General features: G+C 41.5%; 1 protein-coding gene across 9 annotated transcripts in view; it reads right to left on the reverse strand.

Annotated features, from left to right (window-relative positions):
- The window catches only part of LOC146681592 (R3H domain-containing protein 1-like), a 52,212-nt gene that overhangs the window by 26,785 nt on the left and 1,829 nt on the right, over positions 1–23,598 (reverse strand). The window contains exons 1-5 of one of the 9 annotated variants that reach the window (XM_085447658.1): positions 20,959–21,196; positions 16,507–16,666; positions 10,099–10,291; positions 4,414–4,431; positions 3,753–3,842 (exon numbers count right to left, since the gene is read on the reverse strand). In XM_085447658.1, the coding sequence (XP_085303784.1) occupies positions 3,753–3,842; positions 4,414–4,431; positions 10,099–10,251 (261 nt within the window). In that variant the 5' untranslated portion in view covers positions 10,252–10,291; positions 16,507–16,666; positions 20,959–21,196. Of the gene's footprint in view, positions 1–3,752; positions 3,843–4,413; positions 4,432–10,098; positions 10,292–16,465; positions 16,667–20,958; positions 21,236–23,598 lie in introns of those variants that run through there. The other 8 variants (XM_085447655.1, XM_085447657.1, XM_085447661.1 and 5 more) reach the window with 8 other exon arrangements.

Below are 23,598 nucleotides of genomic sequence, written 5' to 3' on the forward strand. Positions count from 1 at the left end.
TTGGACTGTCCACAGATCCACACGGGCCTTTGTTACTACCTGACAGTAGAGACAGTAATTTGAAACTGTGAACAATGGGACAAACTTGGATTGGATGATCATAAGAGTTTGATTGAGAATCAGCACTCATACTAATGTGTTTTCCCCCCTTCTTATTGCATTACCTCACCCCTCTAGGTTAGTTTGTCGCAGAAGGAGTCTCGACTCCGGGGGCAATAACGGGAGCAGGGGAAATATCAGGAGTATTCAATTAGAGCGTGCCACAGCTCTCTGTAGCTGACGTGTGGAAATTGTAATTTCCTCGACATGATTGATGACAGTAATACAGGACATCGTGTGAGTGCAGACGATGCGAGACCGTTGTGGGAATAACACCGCCCTCTGGTTATGGAGCTCGGTGCTGACTGGCTGAAATGCATGGAACAGATACACCTGTGTGTAAATGTGCGTGAGCGTGTGTCTGCCAGGAGCTGTGCAGAGCGGCATGTAATGGGTAAAGTTTGACGGGAGGGGGCTTTTGCCCGGAGATATGGCGCAAAAGAAGCGTCGATTTAGCAAAGCAGCAGCTGGAGCTCCGCGCTTTCTGTTTTGATGATGTGATGTTTTCATCAGACGGCTGCAGCCAGGTATTTAATCACAGCTGTCAGATGAAGGCCGCTAATCAAGCATCAGAGGTCCATCTACTCAATTGTAATGGGCTGAAATGAAGAACTGATCCCAGGTCAGCACTTTCAAGGCAAGTGGCCCAGTAGCTTAACAAGCTGGGCTGAGGCATCAGACTACATTAAACTGGGCTTGATGAAACATGAATTCACAGTGACTTACAGTCTTTAAAGAGAGCACTTTGCTCTTTATTAACAGAGTATGCTTACAATTATAACTTATGCTAGAATTAAACTTTATATATCTTCATATGAGGCTCTAGATATACTATGATTTATAGCTTACATGTGGGAAAGTTATCCCAATTATCTCTTTGGATATCAATAAAACCAAGATTGGTGAACTTCTCTCTTAAATTTATCTCAAACTAAAAATATTTCAAAACAATTTGTTGCTTTTTAAGTTTAAACAGGGCCTATTACGCTATTTATTTACGCTATTTACCACTGTATTTTTACCACTGGACTGTACTAGAATAAGTTTACAGGACAAACAGTTCAAAATAATGTACTTATTCCTAATCCTTACAACAGGGCCTTGGTGCAAGCCCTCAGTTTTCATCCTGTTCTTTTTTGTGATTCACACGCAGAGCTGTCTGAGATGACCATATTAGGGTTGACCACTTTCCATGACATCACGCAGAGCTGACAACAGCGAAAACTGTCTGAACTCGAGCATTTACGCAGCCTGAAGAATGGTGAACACAGACTTCTGTGAAACCTGCTTTATGTTTACTAGCATCCAGTATCCACCTGTTACAGAAAATAACAGGAAGTATAATCAATCCACCTCACCCCTAAAGGGCCACACAGGAAGCAACTAGCTGTGGTGCGGCAACCAAAGACCATAGACCAGGCTTGGCCAACTCCAGGCCTCGAGGTCTGGTGTCCTGCAGGTTTTAGAGCTCACCCTGGTTCTACACACCTGAATGAAATGATTAGTTCATTACCAGGCCTTTGGAGAACTTCAAGACATGTTGAGGAGGTCATTGAGCCATTTAAATAATCTGCGATGGCTCAAGGACACATCTAAAACCTGCAGGACACCGGCCCTTGAGGCCTGGGTTTGGACACCACTGCCATAGACATTAAATGACAATATGCGATGACAAAGTTGCTTTTATGTCAACAGATCAATGAATAAATCAAAAAGGATCAAGACCCATGCAGCAGACTGTGACAGCACTGAGCAGCTCCTTCAGTGGGAGACTGCGGCACCCACGGTGTGGGACGGAGAGATTTCGCAGGTCTTTCCTCCCCACTGCTGTCAGACTCCATAATAAAGACTTTAACTGATCAAGCACACACATCCATACATATGCAATAATACTAAGTGCAATAATCCTTTCTGTCATCGTTGTATTTTTACTCAGTTGTATATAGTATTTGTATTTGTATTCTATTTTTTATCTTATTGTATATTTATTTTATTTTATTCTACTGTATATAGTATTTTATTTTATTCTATTCTGTACAGTTGTGTACTGTATTTATTCTTATTGTATTCTAATTTTTGCCTCATAACTTTTGCACTGTCCACTCCTGCTGTGACAAAACAAATTTCCCACGTGTGGGACTAATAAAGGTTATCTGAAGAATCAAGTTAGGAGTTATTAATGAAGTTACCTCCATGTGTCAGGAATGTGTTCAACTCTCTTTGCTCTGAAGAAAGACTTCCAGAAACAGCTGAAAGCAACAAGCTAACCTGAGCTCTTAAAGCTCTGTCAAAACCAGCATTATTTTCACTACTAGTGAACCCTGTTAATCTGATCTGTAACAGCCTCTTTAAGTCATGGTGAAGACTTCAGCGTAATGAAATTTCTAAAGTGTAGTTTAACTGAATGAGGAAAACTAATGAGAGGAGTTTTTTGAAGCACTGTGTGTGGGCTCCATACACGCTGCAATCTTGTGAGTGCCTTTATGTTAATGTAAAAACATAAAATCAGACTCGTAACATTTACTCATCGCTCTGAGGTCAGCACAAGGTCTAAATTGGCAAGACTGCCGCCACAACTTTGCAACAGAAAAGAGATCCAAGTGCCAGGACAGGACAGGAAGTTGACGGCCTTATTTTTAAACTTACCGGGTCAACAGACCTTTGCTAGGTGAGAATGATGATCTGATCAACTACAGTTCTACAGGGCAACAGCTATATGCAAGCTCCTAAATCTAAGTGTAAAGGCAATGAACTGTCTCACACTTACTACACCAAATACAGCTGACAGGGATGAAACCAGCCTGCGCGGATAAATGTGTGCGTACAATCCTGAAGCACAGAGTTGGGTGATTTTCTTCATAATCCGATCGCTCTGTTGTGGATAACAGATACCATTGCTGCAGGGGCCCGGGGTTAATGTAGCGCTATCCACCTTCCATTTACACGCACAGGCACACACACACGCACACACGCACGCACGCACACATGCACACACACACACACACACACACACACACACACACACACACACACGCCAGTGAAAGAACGAGGCACTCGCATGCTGGCGAGTTTATTTCCCATTATCAGCGTGAAGATAAAGAGCATAAGCTGCAGCAGTGGGAGAATCTCGTTCACATACAGCTATAAATGGTTTAGCCTGCTGCAATTAGTGAACCTAAGTGGACGGATATCAGCTAAACGGCTAAAATGGTATGAACTAATTCGCCTGCCTCTTTTTAACCATTTTTCCTTAGTTGTAACTCATTCAGTCAGTTATAAACGGCTCACTAACACACATGCGCCCGTGAAACAAAGTTGAGGAGACAGACTAGCATCTCTGCAAAAGCACAGCTTCGTTGTTTCTTATTTAGCATTAAAGCAAAATTCCTTCTGACACGACGGTCAGCAGAACCATTAGTTGTTACCAAGTAGGTTGACTTGCTAATATTAGCTTAGTGTGTTAACACTAGGGTGGGCATGTGAGACCCTTGTGTTTTCATTTGACCTCATCATGGAAAAATGCCATCTAAAAACAGCTACAATTACAATAAAAATGAACAAACTGTTCGTGATACTACTCAGGTAGTGCCACAATATATGGTCCAAACTGGCACGCCTCTAATGTGCAACGCTGGTTTCATGGAGGTCTTTACCTGGGGTGCTGCTGAAGGCTCAGGAATAGGGCAAGGAAACGACTCTTCACACACCGCCAGGCTCCGCACGAGCTTTAGCCTGGTGTTGGACTAAGGGGGTAAGGAGAGGGGTGCAAGTAGGTGGGCACAGTTAAATCCATGCACATACATACCTGTGTCAATTTCATCACACATCACAGTGACAAGCCAAAGTGAAACAGCCAGCGAGCACAATCAATTCTTACGAGCATGTCACACAGATCCAATAATTCACATTTCAGCAGACACAAGTTTTCCCCGAGTGACTAAGCTTTTCATTGCTAAGATTGTAGCTTCTTATAACTTCTCGAATAACCTGATCAGAGGGAACTTAAGTTTAAAAAAAACAAAAGGGAAAAAAAAACCCCTCAAGCTTTCTCACATTTTTCTACAGGAAACATCAATGCAGCAAGCACAAAGGAAACGTCCAAACTAGCCGTATTCTCATTCATAATTCACATCACAGCCTCTGCTATCAGTCATGTGACGGCATCTCAACACATTGCAGCAAAGTCATTTCAGACATCTGCGTGACAGGTAACACGGGTACAACTTCCATCTCAATCCAAGCAAACAACGCAAGTCAAGTGCACGAGACAGGTCGGAGCATCCGTGCGCAACATGCATGTCGAGAGTACCGTACCTTAGAGTACTTCACAGGCTGTCCACAGGTAGGGGAGGGGGTGCAGGGAAAGGAAAATGAAATCAAACAAACCACAGATGCTTGGAAAAAAAAAAAAAAAAAAAAAAAGGGAGGGGGAAGACTTTTTTTGGGGGGGAAAGAAAGTAACAAATGATATTTGAATTAAATATGAGTGGCCTACATTTTGTGCATGGGTGCACTTCTAGAGCTTGAGCAACTCCAAACAATTCATAGGTTTCAGTTTCTATGATGTCTTTTTAATGTCTGTTCGCAGGCTGAAGAAAAAAAAAAAACTTAAAGAGCACAGAACAAAATGTGCTGACACCAGTCTGCGAAAATAAAAGATATTAAATGAAAATCTCAAGTTAAGCAATCACCGTTTTTATATTAGCACTCCATTTATACAGCATGTGTGGTCGTTTTATCTAATGCTGCATCCCATCATCATCATCTGCTATATGAACCCCTGAATTACTGCACTCAGTCTTTGATGCTGTTCGGTCTCATTTGACTGAACTTAAGCTGGTGTTAAATGCAAGAAAATACAAGTATATGCTGCTCTCAAACAGCATCTAATCTTTCTGAAACTGCGCTAGGGGCTGAAGTCGAGATGGTCATAATATATTTAGGCGTGATAACTGACCAGAGCGTGTCGTTTAAAATGCTCACTGAAAACCTCATGTTTAAGATGAAATTTGCTTCTTTTTTTTAAAGGAGTAAATCCCATTTCATCCCTCAGGCAACTTTTTTCTTTAACCTTTATTGGATTAGAGTGATCTGCTCATTAGGAAACACCTAAAGTAGCTGGACATTGAGTGGTTACAGAAAGGGGATATACCCCTGTTCTTTGTATGCTGCTGCTCAGTGGGCGTCTACATGGTTCGAGTTTCTCTCACTGATTGGCTCATAAAGATAAATCTCAGTGGTTCTCGCACATACCCTCACTTGGGTGGCCTGGGTATATTCATAACCGTCCAAGTTTATTTTTGTTTGAGGCTGCTGATTGCATTGTTATCGTGGATGAACTAAACAAAATCAATCTACTTTTCAAACTATTCCCGTCTTATGGTGAAACTTCAGTTGTTGCAAACCAGCTAGCTCCAGTCTTTACAGTCTAGAATTAGTGATAGTCTTTATAGTCCAGGCTGTAATTGTTGCTGGTCTCGATGTCAATCAGCTTTTTCCAGTCTCTCTTCTCACAATTAGACAGACTACAACTTGAAGAGCAGCTGGCGATGGTGGTCCTCGTTCCAACACGAGCTTAAGGGCCAATCTAAGCAGAAACCAGGCTAGCCAACCACCAAGGCTGAAGAACGTCCAAGCTGATGAAGCTGAAGTCTGTCCAAAGAAGAGCATACGGCAAAAGCAGCAGCCTTGCAGCCAATTCAGTGACAAAATATAGGTTTTGGCTTTTTTTTTTTTTTATTAACTCATTCACTACCATTGACGTCTATAGCCGTCAATTGCAGTGAATGAGTCAATGGGTTTAACTCATTCACTGCCAATGGCTGGCAGTGAATGAGTTAATCAATAAAAACATTTAAATATGTACCCATACTCGTTATATTGTTTGCCTTGCTATATCACAAATATGATGTGATGCTAAGGGAAACACTCACTCTGTCCTTGGACTGGTTCATTTTTCCTTTTTGCTGGAACAATCTACAGAAAGACTGAAATGTGACCATTTCAGTCTTTCTGTAGATTGTAGACCATCTGACTAAAATCTGTGAGAATCTGCATCAGCTTAGTGACTGCACTGAAGTTCTGACCTTGATACGTTATCTCCAAATTCTGCACTATTGTGTGTTCATTATTGTTAAAGTGTCTGCTCAACCCTTGGCCAAATCACAGACTTTCTCTGGATAAATAATGGATAGATAATCATTTACTGGGAGCAATGAATTAATTTCTGAATAGCATATGCTACCAAAGTGGCTGCACTGCAGGACCCCTTCCTTTCACACACACACACGCACACACACTCTCTCTTAGCAAGATGCCGCAGAAAACAAAAGCCAGACATTTGGCTGTGAGGGATTCGGGTCAGTTTTGTTCGTTGCTCCATTTAGCTGTCACGTGAAAGCAGGCGCTGGATGTAAGGTGCAGAAAGCAGAGAGAGGCCGCCCGCCTACTAGCGTGTGAGACAGCTCGGTGCCTCTGCGCTTCACGCACTGGTGGCTCTGTGTGTGTGTGTGTGTGTGTGTGTGTGTGTGTGTGTGTGTGTGTAAACAGAAGGTCTCTCAGTAGCACGTAAAGGGAAGAGCGGAGGAGGGAAAAGGTAGGGAGGGGGAGACCTGGCAGGAGCCATTTCAGTGTAAATTGTAACAGAGCCCAGTCCTCTGTTTCCTAATCCCAACACACACACACACACACACTAACGCTGTCCTTCCCACCTGTCCTCTAAAAATCAAAAGGACAACCTATCCCCTCCCTCACTGAGCTCGAGGGCCGCTGTTCGCCTATTTCCAACGCCTGTGACCTGCCGTGCCCCTTTTCTATATCAGGTAATATGGATGTGGAGGAGAGGGTAGCGGGGGTGGAGGGTGGTCAGGGACCGTGAGCGCACCGCTTCACCGGCTAATTGAGCGGTGTGGGGCCGGTGGGGAATGAACAATGCCGCCAGGAGATAAAGGAAAGGGAAAGCGGGGGGAGAGAGGGAAAGGGCTGAAGTCAGCAGAAGTAGGGCGGCCACCAGCCACCTGTCCTGCCGCAGAGGACAGAGCTGGAGAGCTGGAGGCAGATGGTGGCAAAGTCACCCTCTTTTACCTCTGTCGGAACGCATTCCTGCCCCCCGATGCCGCCATACCCACCCCCGCCTCGCCTCGTTTAAGGTACCGCTGTCCTCTCCCTCATTTCTTCCCCCACCCGTTCCTCTCACAATGAACATTTCAGGCATTTAACCGATGCCCTTACACAGAGCAGCGGAATTAGCTTCACCTCCTCCACCGCTGGAAATTACAAGCGGAAAGGTCGGCTGTGTCAGTGCCGTCAGAATATCCCGGCATTCCAGTAACCATAAAATCACTACATCAGGGAGAGGAAAAGGCAAAAAAGAAAATAACACACAAAACAGAAAAAGCAGCACAATCGCAAGTAGCCTACATTTGTAGAGGTGACATGAAGCAGAGTCACTCAGCTAATGGTCATACCAGACCACACAATGCTACAGCAGCAAAATATATGAGTGGATGAACTGGATTGTACAATTGGACCAATTTACTGCTTATGAAGTCAACTTTTTAATCCAAAAAGAGCATTTTGGGCTTCAAAAGCTGCCTTCTAGTTTCAAACATAGTCAATACTTTGGCTAAATATATTTTGGGGTTTTTGAGCTGATAGCTGAAATTCTTTCTTTGTTGTGGTGGATTAAAATAATTTAAGGAGGAGAAATCGTCCCTCTACTTTCATCTTCTTGCTACTTTCTTGTCTCGCCTCTGCTCTCCTTTCTTTCCTTCATTCTCCAACACCGTGTCTCTCGTGTTCTTCCACCTTCTTCCTCTCCCTAATCCTTCCTTCTTACAACCTCTCCACACGTCTCTCCCTCCCTCTTCCTCCTGTATCTCCTCCTCTCTCCCATGCTGCTTCCCCCATGCTGGTGTCATTCTGTTCCTCAGGGTAACATAGGCGCAGGAAGTTGGAAGATAAGCCTGGATTTGAGCCCCGATTATCTGCCTGCCTGACTCCCTCGCGCTCCCCTCCTCCAACCACAAGGCCAGATTGGCCTGAATCCTATTTTTAGGCAGCAGCCAAAGAGACAATCCTTCGTCTTTCCTGGATTTTGCTTCTTTGACCACACAAGAAGAGATTTCACAGTTTCACCATTTAGATTTTAGTGTGCATTCCTCTGTGAGGAAAACCTGTCAGAGCCAGTTTTTGCTCTAAATTAACAAATGCTAATTTTTTTGCACCCCCAAAGCACAATGTTGCAATGACAAAGACCTTATTAATTAGCAGTTTATGTCAAAGTGTTCTCAGCTCTCCTGAAGCCTCAGTAGATAACCAGTTTAATGTCTCCTGTGGAAGATCCGTGACTTCTTAACAACTTTAACAATTCTCAGCAGCCAGGTAGACAGCAGTGAAGAGTCTCACTATGACTGACCTCAGTGCTGCTGAGGCAGAGTTGAACCCTGCATTATTATTTCTGTCTGCGCCGATTATACATTTCAGAAATAATATTTCCTCGCTGAAACGGCTGGGAGTGCCGCAGGTGACAGAAGATGCCCAGGGCAGTTGGTGTTCGACGTTGACGGCTACTGAATTTTCATGGAAACGAGGTGTGGAAAAGAAATGACAGACTTTGCTGAAGTTGTCAGGTAAGTGTCCTCAGCTTATTGAGGCTCCAGTCTACCAAAACACTGTGAAACTGACATTTCATTTCACATTAGTGCTCATTCAATTCAACTTTATTTATACAATGCTTCAAGGCACTTTATCTCGTAAGGTAAAGATCCTATAGTATTCTGGAGGAGACCTCTACAAGCAAGTACTCTGCTACTTTGCAAGTACAACCTGATAATAATGGACCACTGTACTCCAGCCTAAGTAATGAAAACATGAGCTAGTTTTTCAGCATCAGCCCTAGAAAGTATGTTTTTACATGTTAGAGATATTCAGCAACGATTCATATTTGTTTAACATCTGCATTGAAGGACACGATCAAAAATGCCTCCCAAGATTTCTCAAAGTCTTTTGGATGCTAAGTTAATGCCATGATCCAGAGTTAAGTATCTGTTTCCAACTTTTCTGTTCTGAGAAGAGTATAACGTATAAAGCAGTGGTACCAGCACAGAGCCCTGTGGAACCCTGGCTAACTTTCATGTTAGCACACATCTATCTATGATTCCAATTATTGCAGTGCATTTCCTTTAATACCAATCTCTGTAGTTAAACACTGTAACCATTGGGAGAAGCACAGATATGAGCTCACTGTGAGAAGAAAGTCATTTCTAACCTCCACCTGTCCCATTTCTGTATTATCCAGAAATCTTTTAACAACTACTCTTTCAAGAACAATTGAAATGAAAGGATTTTGGATATTAGTCCATAACTAAGAGACCTGGATCAAGTAAAAGATTTTTAAGTAATAGTTTAATTCAAACCATTGAAACGGAAAACTGTGCAACCCTGAAAGCCTGTCATACGCAACCTTTTTGATAAAGATAAACCGATCGTATTAAAAATGTAACATCTATTAATGGTAAATATTTTTGAACACTGTCGTAGGAATGGGGTCTAATAGACATGTTGAGGATCTAAAGGAAGAAATTACTTCAGATAGTTAGTTATAACGCTTATAAATGTTTTATTTGTGAAGAAACTCATGAAGGCTCTGATTCTTTGTCAGTCTGGTTGTAGTGCTGAATGTTTGACTCCCTGCTATTAGTAACAAACTTTTGCTGCTTTCTTTTTGTAGTCACAGTATCCAGAGTCGTACGCGATGAGGATATAATGCTACTGACAAGATAATCTACTCAGGTATCTGCTCTGCACTGTGTTTGCACATGGCAGGAAGCACTTCTTTACATTTCATTACAGCACTTTCACAGAAACACCCGGTGTACCAAAACAGTGTTTCTATCGCTGTGCAGTCCATAATTCTAAAATTAAATGTTACAGTCACACAGATATGGAAGAATTGTTACTGACACGTTTTAAGGTTGAACATAAATCAGCATTCTTTACCTGTATGTCCTTTTTATTGTTGCAACCATGTTCATCTCTGCTGTTCTGGCTCTGGTCAGACACCTCAGTCTTGGCGTCTTTTGCAGATGACGCGGGTTCGGCGGCTTCGGAAACCTTCATTGTTTCAGTGTCGACGTTATCAGACATTCTCATTGCAAAGTCTTACAGGGAGATGCTGGCAAATACAGAGGACCTGAAAGACAGGAATGTGTCGATGAGAGCTAGCATCTTTGGGAGAGAAAGAAGTTCGGATGATTATGCTTGAAGGGTAAGTTCCAAATAACAAGAAGCTAGACGCCATCATTTCAAAGTATTTTTATTAAATTTGAAACACAGATTATACAGAATTTTATTATATTTTTTTTATTATATCAGCTCTTTAAAAACAACAACAGTAGTGGCTGATTCAGACACAAAAAGGTAAATTGGGCGTAGTGACAATTGTCTGATCTATTCAATTATGTTAACTTTGTGTGTGTTGTTCAATATAATGTGTCAGTAACAGAGTACCATTTGCTAGCAGGAGAGCTAACATAGCATGGCTAAATCTAGAGGTACTTTACATTTTGTTAAACCAACAACTTTTTTACCTTTGCAATGGTGTCTTTTGTTGATTTTTTAAAAATTTTTTATTAACTGCAAATTCTGGTCAAGAGAGCTGACGTGGCAAAAAACTAATGCCAACACCTTTACAGACATATTCTCTCTCACTTTTCATCATGCTATGTTCATTTAAATTTTCATTCGAAAGATAAGTGTTAGAATTATTATCAACTGTTTACATACTAAATTAGTGATGGCATGCAATGACACTAAGATTCAGGAGTTGTAGAGACCTTCCTCAATCTTTACGCCGACTGGGAAAGACAAAAAGTTCACACAATTTTAATAATTATAAATAAAACATGAAAGAATTATCATTATCATCATCATTATTATCATTATTATTAAACGCCATGGAAAAATGTGTACATTTAAAAAACATAAGGTAAATAACAACAGCATATAAGAGTATACAAAAGTAATAAGTGTATTAGTACTGCATTGTGGCACATTAAATTATTTCCTTTGTTGCAGTAGCTATATTCTGTGTCGTAATAAATAAAACTTACTTACTTTGTGTTATTAGATCAGATCCACTGCATTCTTGTCTAAAAAGTGCTGTGTAATGAAAGTTTGCCTTGTGGATATTATTTTGAAAAACAAAGCAACAATGCAGCAGGAGACATAACTGCACCGACGGTATGTGGGTGCAATATGGAGCCATACTGTAATTGACTTTGTCCATGATGGGTAGCTTGAGTTACTGCAGAACAAACATAGGTGTTACTAATAGTATTATTGGATGGTTGGAATTCAGCCATTAGTTCATTTTAAGTGGATTTGAGTTTGACAACCCAAGCACTTTTCAGACATGGATGTATCATATTGCTGGCTTCAGTTTGGTAAAACATCCAACATTTGTATGAAAGACAAAGAATACTTTGTCTTTCATACAAATGAGCAATGTAAATGCATTTTCTTTGAATGAATTATTTTGGGTTTTTTTTTTTAATCCCTCTTGTTTTAATGACCCGTTTGTAATGTTTCCATCTTCGTCGACTCCTTGCTGCGTAGCAAAATCGTAAAATAGTTCAAATAGATGAAAATAAAGTATTTTTTAAGAAAGTAATCATAATTTTGGTGAGCTGAGACACACAGCACATTAAATGTGCCTGCATGCAGTTTAGACATGTGTAGTGTTGAAAGTGATGCCAATTATTATGAGAGCAGACCTACTGAGATTTCCCCTGCAAATTCTCCATAAAAGAGACCAAACATAAAGCTGGCACATTTTGATAAATGTAAAAGACTGGATAAAAGGGCCAAAGAAAGTCTGCAGTGACAAAGAGCTATGCAGTAGCAGGCAGGAGAAAGAGGAGGGCAGGCGGTCGGTGGCACCAACACAGTCTGTGGTCATCAGTCATTACTTTTTCTTTGCGCTGTCTCGCAGCTCTGCAGCTGTTCAGCCCGAGACAATAGGCATGAGTGGACGAGATGCAGCAGGCGCACAGCTTAGTGCTGTAAGAAAACACATTAATATTATAGTGTTTGTTTCAGTTTGAAGGGGGCTGCTTTAGAATATCAGCAAACACACTTTCTAGTTCCCACATGAGGATGTTTTTTTAGAATTAAACATAATACGGTGTGATTTACATTTTATATTATATTTTATAAAAGGATTTTACTCACGGATTTTTGTATTATATTATGTTCCAAAGAAGAATGCTGTAATTAAATCTTTGTTTGTAGTTATGCCCAAAGCAGGAACACTCCCATCATGATAACAGCTGCAAAAGTTGGTAGGTGTGTTGTTAACGCAGAGCACGTGTTTACAGTCTAATGTGGCGTAGAGTAAAAAGTAGGCCTTTCAAAATAAAATGCCTCTTCGTGGTTGCTGATCCCAGAACATAAGTTGCCTTGGACCTATGGCCCACTGCAGGACGCATCTGTGTAATACCACGACCTCCCCGTGTTTTAAGTCATGGTGCGAGTTCATTCATGGTGATATGCCTTAATTGTACAGCTTGGTCCCATGCAGTGTGTAACATACACAGACTCACAAGAAGGGAGGGTAGACATCTGGTACATGAGAGCTATGATTAATAGGTTAATTAGAAATGGGCTCATCAAATTCACATTGCACATCAAAAACTGGAAGCACACATCACAGCACTTACTCTGTGCTTGGGTGTGTACGTGACTGGCTGCGTGTGTGTTCAATCTATGTGCCCGCAGTGATCAGAGCAATTTTCCTATCTGATCACTGAGCAGCAAAGCGGCTGCCTGAGACTTGATTGTTTATATCCATCCCAAAAGAGCTGAGGCAGCAAGAGGGAGCTGCTCTCTTTAAAAACGTGGCATCCAATTCCTCCGTGTCAAAGTAATTGACTTTTACAGCGGTCCACAGCTCAGGCGGATGTACCGCTCACCCAGTGGTTTGCATGGCTAAGAGTTTTGCTAAAAATCTAGCCGGGCACTGGAGAATCAGATTTTGAATTTCTATGACCTGTCAGAGGTTTGACAAAAGCAATGCCGGCTGCTGCTTTACATTATTTTCACATTCTGAAGGAAAACAGCTTAATACTCCAGAGTCCTGCACATGGCTTTGAATATTTAGCGTCTGTTGCTGACATTTTGATGAGTGAAGTCTCTTGAGTCGCTCTGTTGAAGATTTGCAATATTGGACAGATATTTTCGAGCGCTGGGCTTGTGATGGATAGCCATTTTGTCCCTCACCGAATCACTCATTCTTCCAAACACATTTTATCATGGGACTGGAGTGTTAGACTAAATTTGGCTTCAGACTTTGATGCATTTGAATTTCACCGTCTCGTCTCTCACGGCTGAGGTAATTGCACAGTGTGCCTGTTTAGAATCCCCCATGCTTAGACTGCATAAGTAATACAGATCATCATTTGGTCCTTAGTGTTACATTAAAGAATTCAGGGAGTAGCAAATTGGTCTCTTTATGAGTTGGAGCGAAAACAGACATCAACATTTTTTTAAAATATGTGTATTTCAATACAAACAAACATCGTTTAAAAAATAAAGGACTGTTTTTAAAAAGAAAAAATACAAATTTTAATTAATTTGGCAAAGTTTTCATGTATTATGTATTCTTCAACGATGCTCGAAACTCTATACAGTTACCCAGGAAACTACTCGATACTTGACACTTTAGCCCAAAAATTGTGTTTTACCCTGTTAAATTAACACCATCTATTACAACATTACAGACCGGCAGAGCTGACAACGTTAGCTGCGTAGCACCAATATTTACGCTTCGTTTTTATTATTAGCCACAAGCCATTTGCGAAATGATCACTGGCAAAAGGCTAATGTGGCTATTAGGCTATTAGGTAATTATTAATTGTTAAATGGATAATGTTAATGTGTGTTAACGTGAATGAGCATCTAATCTGATAGTTGTTTTTTTTCCCCCAAAGGGTTTTTTTAACAACCCTAGTTTTACATACAAAGGACTACAAGTTGTAAATGCTATGTGCACTATTACTATCAAATTCAAACTGAGCATAAAAGAAAGAAAAACAACAACTTGGGCATATAATCTGATGTCTTTTATCTGTGTCAGGGTTTTAAAGATTTCCAGAGGTATACATTTGTAACATGCCAGTCCTGACGTTGAGTTCAGTTTTCACTTTGGCTGATTCGTATATTCATTCGAAGAGCCAGAACTGGCAGCACAGAAGACCATTTTTTCTACTGTGCAACGGAAAACTTTAAAAAGAAGAAGAAATCCGCAGCAGATTGGGAGGTTAAAACCCAACCCCAAATGAACTGCAGCACATGTCCACCTAATAGAGGTGGGAATCACCATACATCCCACGATACGATATTATCACAATACTTAACGCACGATATGATATTATTGCAATTTTTTAAAATATTTTGCAATATTCAGATTCTGTACATAAAGGTAAACTTTATCAATATTCATTTTATCTAATATCAAAGTCTCGCACTCAGTCTTTCTCTCATTTCAGTCAGTTTTATTGTTGACAAACTAAACGGTTTGTATTACAGTCTAGTCCAACTTAACTGAATGCAACCATCTGGTACAATTATAGCTATTCTGAACTATGAAATTTATGAAAACTATGCAGCTCATTAAGCAACTGAAGAATTTGAAAATAAATTAAAACAAAATATAATTTTACATTAAATAAAAAAGTTTTAAACTTAATTAAAATAAAACATGTCTTAAATTAAAATAAGTAAACTGTCATGTTTATTGCTGCCATAAAAAAAGCTAAACACATTTGGACAGTGAAGGAATGTCAGGATTCTTGCTCAGAAAAAGGATCAACATGCTCTGAAGTCAGAGCACAAAAACCTTTTTTGTAACAAAATATCGATTTCTGCTGTCCCTGTATCGATACATTATTAGCAAACAAAATATCACGATACTACACAGTATCGATTATTCCCCCCACCCCTACCATCTAATGCTATGCTATTCATGTCTGCATTGCTCTGTAGTTACAGCTCCAAAACACCAGTTGGCAGCGAGCTTCAAGCTTCTTTGGGTACTTTAAACAACCTTAACAGAGTTGATGAGATCAGATCTCAGTATTTGATCTAGTAAGTGTTAAAGATTGTAAGTTTAACTAACTGCATCAACACAAAAGCAGGAGGCTTTGGAAGTCATTGAATTTAGATGGACACTGGGAGAGCAATGAAAAAATGTCTTGAAATAAATCAATAATAAAGTGAACATGTTTAAGTTGATTTGCATGTTGGCACAACATACTGCTACACTGTGATGCATAGTTACAAATCAGAAGCAGGACACTTAGTTCATCTGCACAGATTGCACACATGAATGGAAATGATTTGGGTTTGCAGCTGATCGATTGGAGCATCATTAGAACATCTGTTGTACTTTACCTTCCTCAGAGGAGTGTAAATTTGAAATGTCTTATTTGAAGCATGTCTTATTTGTCAAAAGTTTTTCTGGCTAAAAATCAATAACACTGATTTTAAAAAGACTTAAGTACAGAATCACTTAAAATAGATTTAATATACGTTTTGGTGAAAAGGGGATAAGGTCAGGGTATAACAGATTGATTGGGTCATAATAAGAGGTAAATACACAGGTAAGTAATGAATGATTATTGATCATATGACAGACTGTAGCACTATAGTTCTGTGCAGTGTTAAAAATTTACATTTCTATGCTAAACCTGTCAGTGAAATACACACTCTATTAAACCTGGATATATATATGAACACACAGGCTGTTTTTATAACTACAGCATAGCTATAGAATATGTAACAACATCCATATATGTACTCTGTCAGCGTGACATGATGAAATACTCCAGGACTTTATTCTCACCGAGTGACAGTTCATTGATCTTGTGGTTTATTATTCCCCGTGAAATTCCACCAAACTACCGTGTCAATGTTCATTTTCATTCATAATATCAGAAATGATAGTGAGATATTTACTAAGATAGTAACATTGTCCATGCTGCCCAAGTTAAGTGTATTTCATCCAACTATAGATTTTTTTAAATTTGTGTGCAGGAAGTACCATAAAAGAAACTCATTGGATTTGATTTAAGTTTTTATAATAATAAAAAAAAATGTGGAAAAGAGTCAAGACAATTATATAAGTACATTTGGAGTGATGACGACTGCACACATTCCTAAAACAAATATATGAAACACGCAAACTTTCTGTGTTCCTGACTATTTTAGTTACGACATCTTGTTATGCTTTCTGATTGGACAGTAGTGTCACGTGACAGCGAATGCGTGGAAACATTGTATCGAGCAAATTTTACGAAAATTTACTTACTATTCAGGTTGCATAGTAAAAAACAAAAAACAAAAACGTACTTCTTGCGTAGCCAGTGGTGGTTGTGGCAAAGGAGGATGTGGCTGGTGAAGTCGATGAGGCTGAGCCTACCGATGCCATCCGAGACTTCTTTGCCCATGTCTGCTTCAGCTGCTCTGAACAGTGAGCGGGGCCTCTGACACCCTCATGACCCCTGCAGACCTGCAACCGAGAGAGGGACGGGGTTAGTGCTGTGGCATTAGAGCGAGCGAGGTCGGAGGTTAGGAGCAACGCTGTCACTGAGGTCACGTGGACTGACAGCAGTCAGGATGTCAGCAACTCTGGAATATATTGTGTTCCATGGAAGAAAAAAAACAAAAACAAAACAGTAGAAGTGTGGCGAGTGTGTATTTCTGGGCCTATGCGTGCGTGTGCCCCATAAATAATGGATGAGCACAGCGACTGGGAGTGCGGTAGAGGCAACAAGAGAAGGCATCCCTGCCAACCTCGTAAAAACCAAGCATTAGGAATTCAGAGAGCAGCAGGGGAAGATAGCATTTCTCAGCTCAGAAATCCTCTGCCATTTGGTGCCACATAAATTTCAAATCGTCTAATGTACAATCTCTATTTTCCAGCAAATTCCTTTCTAGCTGAACCACAGGGTGAACCCGGCTGGGCAGACATCTGAAAACAACAACAACACAGCTGTGAAATATCGACACAATACCGGAGAAGAGAAATTGAGAATTCCAGCTGTATTACCGAATCAGTGTTTTTCCATGCACACTGCTGCCCTATTCGCTACGTTCCTCTTTTATATTGTGAAAATATGACCTTATCGGCTCACTTTGCAGGTGCAACTGCTAAATGAAGTTGCTAAACATCAGGTTACACTTGACGCCAATTACCATTTACATTTCAAATCAATATTCTAGTTATATTTGGTTGATTATTTGGTGTTTAAAATGTCAGCAAAATGTCAGAAAAGCAGCCATATTTCTTAAAGTTCAAGGTTCTGCGTTTTCATTTTTTGGGGGGGTCAGTTGGCTGATAAGACCATAAAATCACTTTGCAAGAAAAGAGCCGTTGCCCATTTATTTCCCATCAAACTGCTAAATGATTAATCGCATCCTCAGACCACATGCTGGACATTCTCCTACAGCTGACCTACTCCGAAGCCTCTTCCACATATCCGTCCCATTGCTCTTGGCCTCTCCCAACTCCTCTAATCTGTTGCTAAGTAGGTGGGCGAGATGCCACGCTGACTCTGGTACCTAACGGTGCCAAGGTGTGGCTCTCTCTGTGCCAGCCAAAAAAGAAAATAAGAGGCCGAGTGCAATCTCAGCTCAATTTCTATTCTTCCATCTTATGACATCTCTGCCTGGAGCCAGACGCACAGACTGAGATGATGGGTGTTGCTTTTCTCCGAAACTGCACCACGGAGCCACCTACGCTGCCTAGAATATTTCCGCACACTGACTTAAATATGAATTGCTTAGTGTCATTTCCACTGCATTCCACATTGTTCCATTCGGAGAGTCTTAATTTTGTAGTCATGTAGCCAGAATCACCTCTGCACCCACAATCACCTGAATCATCTTTCCTTCTTGTTCTGAGCTGCGCGTATCCCCCCTCCCCTCCCTGCTTTTATCTCTTTCTAAATGCGCTCTGCACTTTTTACACGCCTGTCCGTGTGTGACGGGAGTATCATCTTGGTGTCGCGGCTCGAGATTTTGCCCCCTAGTTCAAAGCAGAAGTGGTGCTGATTGGAACCATTGCAGATAGTGGCAGCCAAATATCTGGAATAAAAAATTTTTTTTAAAAAAAGGGAGCCTGCTCCTGCAGCTATCACACACACACACAGTGTAAAAGTTGCTCTGACAGCAGTGCAGATGAGTCTGGCCGTGGGCGCTCCAGGCTTTATGACCAGAGCTGCTGAGTGAACGGCGCAGACGTGGATTAGCCGGCAGGCTTCAGGACTTCACACTGAGCCTCTGTGTGTGTGCAGTAAACACCGTATGCTGGTGCAAACAATGCACACCCAAAAGATGTTTTGACAGACACAGACAAGGGAACATCCCCATTTGATAGGTGCTCAACAGCTTATAATACGCCCTAGCACAACACACACACACACACACACACACACGTGGACTTGTCGAGCTCCTCCGCCTGCCTGTGTGTCCTCCAGTATTGTGCTGGAGCTGACAGGGAGTGGTTCATTGGCATTACAGTCACCGCAGAGCACAGCAACCTTAAAGAGGCTGCCCGAGGTATCGTTCAGTGTCACATCACCCCTTCGCACCACCTTAATCGCACCATTTGACGGCATATCGGCGACCGTGTGCACATGCGTGCGCACGCACACGCACCCCAAATATACCCACTTGTTCACAGCACAAATTGAGGAATGCATTACATTAATCATGAGCCACATATCCGCACATGCAAACATTCTCTGTGTTCTTGTAGCAAATTAACTCTTGAGGGACCCACAGCAGGGTCATGCGGATGGCCATCAACTGAGCCGAGTTAATCACACACCGGGATCTTGATGGGCTCCTCTCGGCGACAATTATGCTCGATGGCGAGCTAATGAGAAATTTCTCAATCACTGTGAAGCGTATGAGAGCCTGCTGGTGATGGAGAGCAACGCACTCCAGTCTACTTATTTTATTTATGCCTTTATCCACACACACACACACACACACACACACACACACACACACACACACACACACACACACACACCTCGCAGCCTCTCTGTTTTTTGCAAAGGCTGACCTTTCCTTTCCACACCTCCGCTGTGCTCTGTTCTGCACTCTGTGGATCAGGGCTCTTGTCTCGCCTATAAACCACCTCAACTGAAGGTGAAGGACCCTCATTCCCTCCCTCTATCTGCTACTCTATCCCCCGGCTCTATTCTCGGTAGAGAACGGGGGAGGAAGAAGGGGCAGAACACAGCGAGCTATCACCTTCAGAAGCTTCAAAGAAAATCTGCCAGTGATTTCTCAGCATTTCAAAAACAATAATTTATTTTATTTAATTTTTTTAAACATTTTTTTAAAAAAGAAGGAAAGGAGCAAGTAGCGTCTTCAGGCATTCTGCCGCATTGAAAAATAAGTTAATCACTGCTGAAGAGCTTTTGCAAATATTGCACACACAGAAAAAAAAAAAACAACAGAGATGTAAAACAGTAACCAGAGCTCTATTCAGACAGTTACAAAGATACCGCGCCGTCACCTGCTCGCTGTCCAAATAAAAATGACCACCTATGTTTAGCTGATTTCTTCCCACTTTGCAGGGGGATGCCAAAATTTCCCTTTGTTGTGCCAACTTAAACACACACAAAAAACATTTAAAGCATGACATGCACCCTGTCTAATAAAACCAGGCATCAAATAAACAGTTAATTAGGCTACTAATGCTGGCTCACATTCATGGAGCTACAATAAAATTGATTTTGCTGTTTTGCTTAACTGAGTAACTAATCTCCCATTTTCTACACATTTCTGCTAATTGCAAAGCAAAGAGAAGCACTGACAGGGGAGCTATATAATTGGACCGCAGAACGATCAGGGGAAAACCGATGAAATTATATCACTTTCATAACACTGCTCGCCTTGATTTTGCGACGACTGAGGCTGTGTCAGTTTAAGGAAGTGCTCGTAATAGCCGAGAGTGAATTAACAGAAATAAATAAATAAACAGGCACAAATGAGACACTAATTGCGCTGCTCGCTCTGCCTCCAGGTCGCAAAAGGCAGCGCGGCACAGCAGAGGTGCAGCCAGCCAGCATTAATAAATTAAATCCACAGTGGAGCATGGAGGTAATCCATTACCTATCCCATAGGAGAGCTTCCAGGGAATATCAATCTAAGCAATTAGTACTAGAAACAGTAAACAAAGAAAACTAACATGCAAGCCTGGCAGTTTTAATCTATGGAGCCTTATGAGACAGGAAGCACTCAAAAAGTCTGTGAGAGTCATTAAAAGTCAATTTGTAAGAGAACACCTGCAGAACAAACAAGGAGGAAACGAGGGAAACAAGAGGACGACGGTTGGCTAAAAAACAAAAAAAAAACAAAAAAAAAAACAGTGCGGAGCGAAGCCTCTTATTGGCTGATCTCTGTTAATTATCCTCGTAATGAAAAGCAGAAGCAGAGCTGAGCAAACCAGCCAGGAGATTTGGAAATGCTCGAGCTCGAGCTTCAGCGAGTAACACGCCGCTGACGGCACAGCGCGGCTCGTGTTGTGCTTAGTTTAACAAGCTAAAGGAAGAAAGACCCCACGCTTGCTTACTGACTGGATGCCTTGCAATGACAGAAGAGAGGCAGGAAAGCTGATGCAGAAGACATTTTTAAAAAAGCAGAACAAAAGGAAATATATAGAGGAAAATCAACCTTACTCAAAAAGTACATGAAGAAATTGTTCAAAAAGCGCAGGAACAGAACAAGTAATACTAACTGTACCCAAGTCGTGTCTGCTCACTGTCAAAGTGCTGCAGGACGTACCTGCCTGGCAGCGCTGCTCTCCATCCTTTCTGCTATGCGACCGCTTAGTTTCCATTGTACAGGAGGCACAATTTGCTGGAGAGGAGGCTGGAGTTGCCTCCCAGCTCGCTCCTCGGCAGCTGCCTCCTGTACGCTCGCTCCACTGAGTGAGGGTGGAAGACAGGGAGAGGAGAGTGTAAAGGGAGAGGACGAGGGGTGTGGGTGTCACACAGAGAGAGAGAGAGAGAGAGAGAGAGGCGGAGAGCGCAAGTCTACCTGCCACAACCCATCAAGCCAGCCAGCCTTGGAGACAGCGCCAAATCAACAGCTGGCCCCTGTGTGATGTCAGAGCCTCAACAACCAGTCACGGCGGCCGAGGCCGGCCGGCACTACAGAGCGGACTGAACCAAAGTCACCAGCTAAATGGGGCTCTTCATTAGCTGCTTTAGGATAGAGGTGGGGGAAGGAGGATGATGAGGAGGAAAAAGGGCAGCTAGGGACATGGGATAGATGGAAGGAGACAGAGAGGAAGAGGAGAAAACAGGAGGGCGGGAGATAGAGAAAACACAAAGAAAGGTGCTCAGAGGAAAGAGAAAGGAGAGAGAGGCGGCAAACAGGGGAGGAGGAGAAGATAGGAGACAGGAGCGACGGTTCTGCAGCCAGCTAGGTGCTCAAAGAGCAGGTGGAGAGACGATGGGGAGGCGCTGGCCGCTGAGAGGCCGAGCTGTTCACTGGGCTACCTTCCCATTCAAGCTGGCACCCTGCTTTTCGCACGAAAAAAAAAAAAAAATCAAGGCTACAGCTAATCCCACTGACTCAGAGATAGACAACACCTGAAATACCTCCTGTTACTGCAACTGAAAGGAAATGTGCTGCAATAAGACATTTCGTTTAAAAACAACAACATAATAAATGCATAATTGGTGAATTAGGGGTTCACTGATTGTCACGTTCTGGGCAGATACTGATTTTTTTTCAGTTCATATATTTAGGTTTTGGATTTATTTTCATATCAAAAAAAATAATGATGTGTTTGAAAACCTTTGTCATTGCTTTTTAAAAAAAATTTCACCAGCAAATAGATGATGTACGGTGCAAAGACAAAAAGGGAAAACTACTTGGCAGAAAAGCAAAATAAATAAATAAATAAAAAGTCAATTTATGTGCCAATACCGATGTATTAACATGACAATACAGCCTATAACCAATATTTTTTCTTTTGAATTGTTTGTTGTTGGAATGTATTTCACACTCTATGTGTGGGGAAACAAAGATTTTTGTGTAAACTAGGTCTAGTAACTAACCTGTTTAAAAAGCTCTTCGTCTCATCACACAAGTTTTTATCACTTTGCCAGTGCAAAACTGATACTGTACAGTGTAACAGGAGAGTTACACAGTAGAGATGAAGTGATGTGAAATTGAGAGCTGATACAATGTTTAGACAAACAATTTGTCCAATTTTTTGTGTGTTTTTAAACCTGCCCAAAATAGAGGTGACATATCAGTAGCTGGTATCAGTCAAAAGGATACCGATATTCAGGCAATATTAGAGATGCAACATTTTAAGCAAAAATGTAACTCCATATTCATCAAAGACGCCTGCCCCCACCAATCACAAACTGCTTTCAAAGGACAGCACATAATTGTGGCAGACTTGTGACTTGCTAGCTTTACCTGAGGGGTATACTATGAAGTAAGTTTATAGTACGCCCAGCCAGGTTTCCTTTGCGTTAGCTGGCTTGACAAAACCGAAAACCCCTGTGAGAGATAACGGTTATCAAACAGTTGTTATCAAATTTCTTTTACTAAACCGGGCTCTTTGCTTTAGGGTCTGTGACATAAAAAGGGGCGATTCACGCCTCACATGACTATTCTTTGGCACAAAATGATCCCTGCGAGTGCCACCTATTCCAGTTAGGGATGTTATATAACGGTGAAATAGTGATAAAAATATACAAAGAAAATACCAAATTTAACAATTAAATACAATATTGTTGCAAATAAGACAGAAAATTAATGCAGTAGAAAACCATAAATCTTTGGATCTAGAACATAAGAGTTGTGAAGGTAGAATTCAGGCTGCGCAGTGCGCATGATTACAAATCGCCCTTAAGAGCTTCCATTTTGAGCCTGCCTTTCATAACTTCTGAGGGGTTAACAGGAAAAACAATTAGGGCCTCCTCCATCTGCTTTGTTTATTTTATTAAGTAAAGAAAGTTCTTCTGTCCTCTGTACATGCAAAGAAGAGGGGATGCTAATAGCTGCATGGTGAATATAATCTACTTCATGAGACACTTTCATCACTAAGTGACTGACAGGCTGTCAAAGACATGGGAAGTCACAAACAGGTCCTATGCGCAGCCGAAGTCTAGACTGCCATAATGTGATTGTTTTTGTCCTTTCAGTCACTCAGACTTTTAGGAGCAAACACAGTGGGCGGAAAAGTTCCTGCTGTCACTTAGCAACCAACAGCAGGCTGCGACAAACGATCCGATCCAATCCTGCCTCATAATTGTACCATTCGTTATGCCAGGTCTCTGAAGAATTTATTATTGTGCTTTCTTAATCCCATGAAAAGGTCACCAATTGAACAAACAATTTATGGATCGAGGGGATGAATTATTTAATGGCTCAAGCCAAATATTATAGGAATGAGAGGTT

This window comes from Copadichromis virginalis, linkage group LG23 (genome assembly GCF_057382275.1).
Source record: "Copadichromis virginalis isolate Kocher_CV1m ecotype Utaka linkage group LG23, C_Virginalis_male_GT1.1, whole genome shotgun sequence".
Taxonomy (NCBI): Eukaryota; Metazoa; Chordata; class Actinopteri; order Cichliformes; family Cichlidae; genus Copadichromis; species Copadichromis virginalis.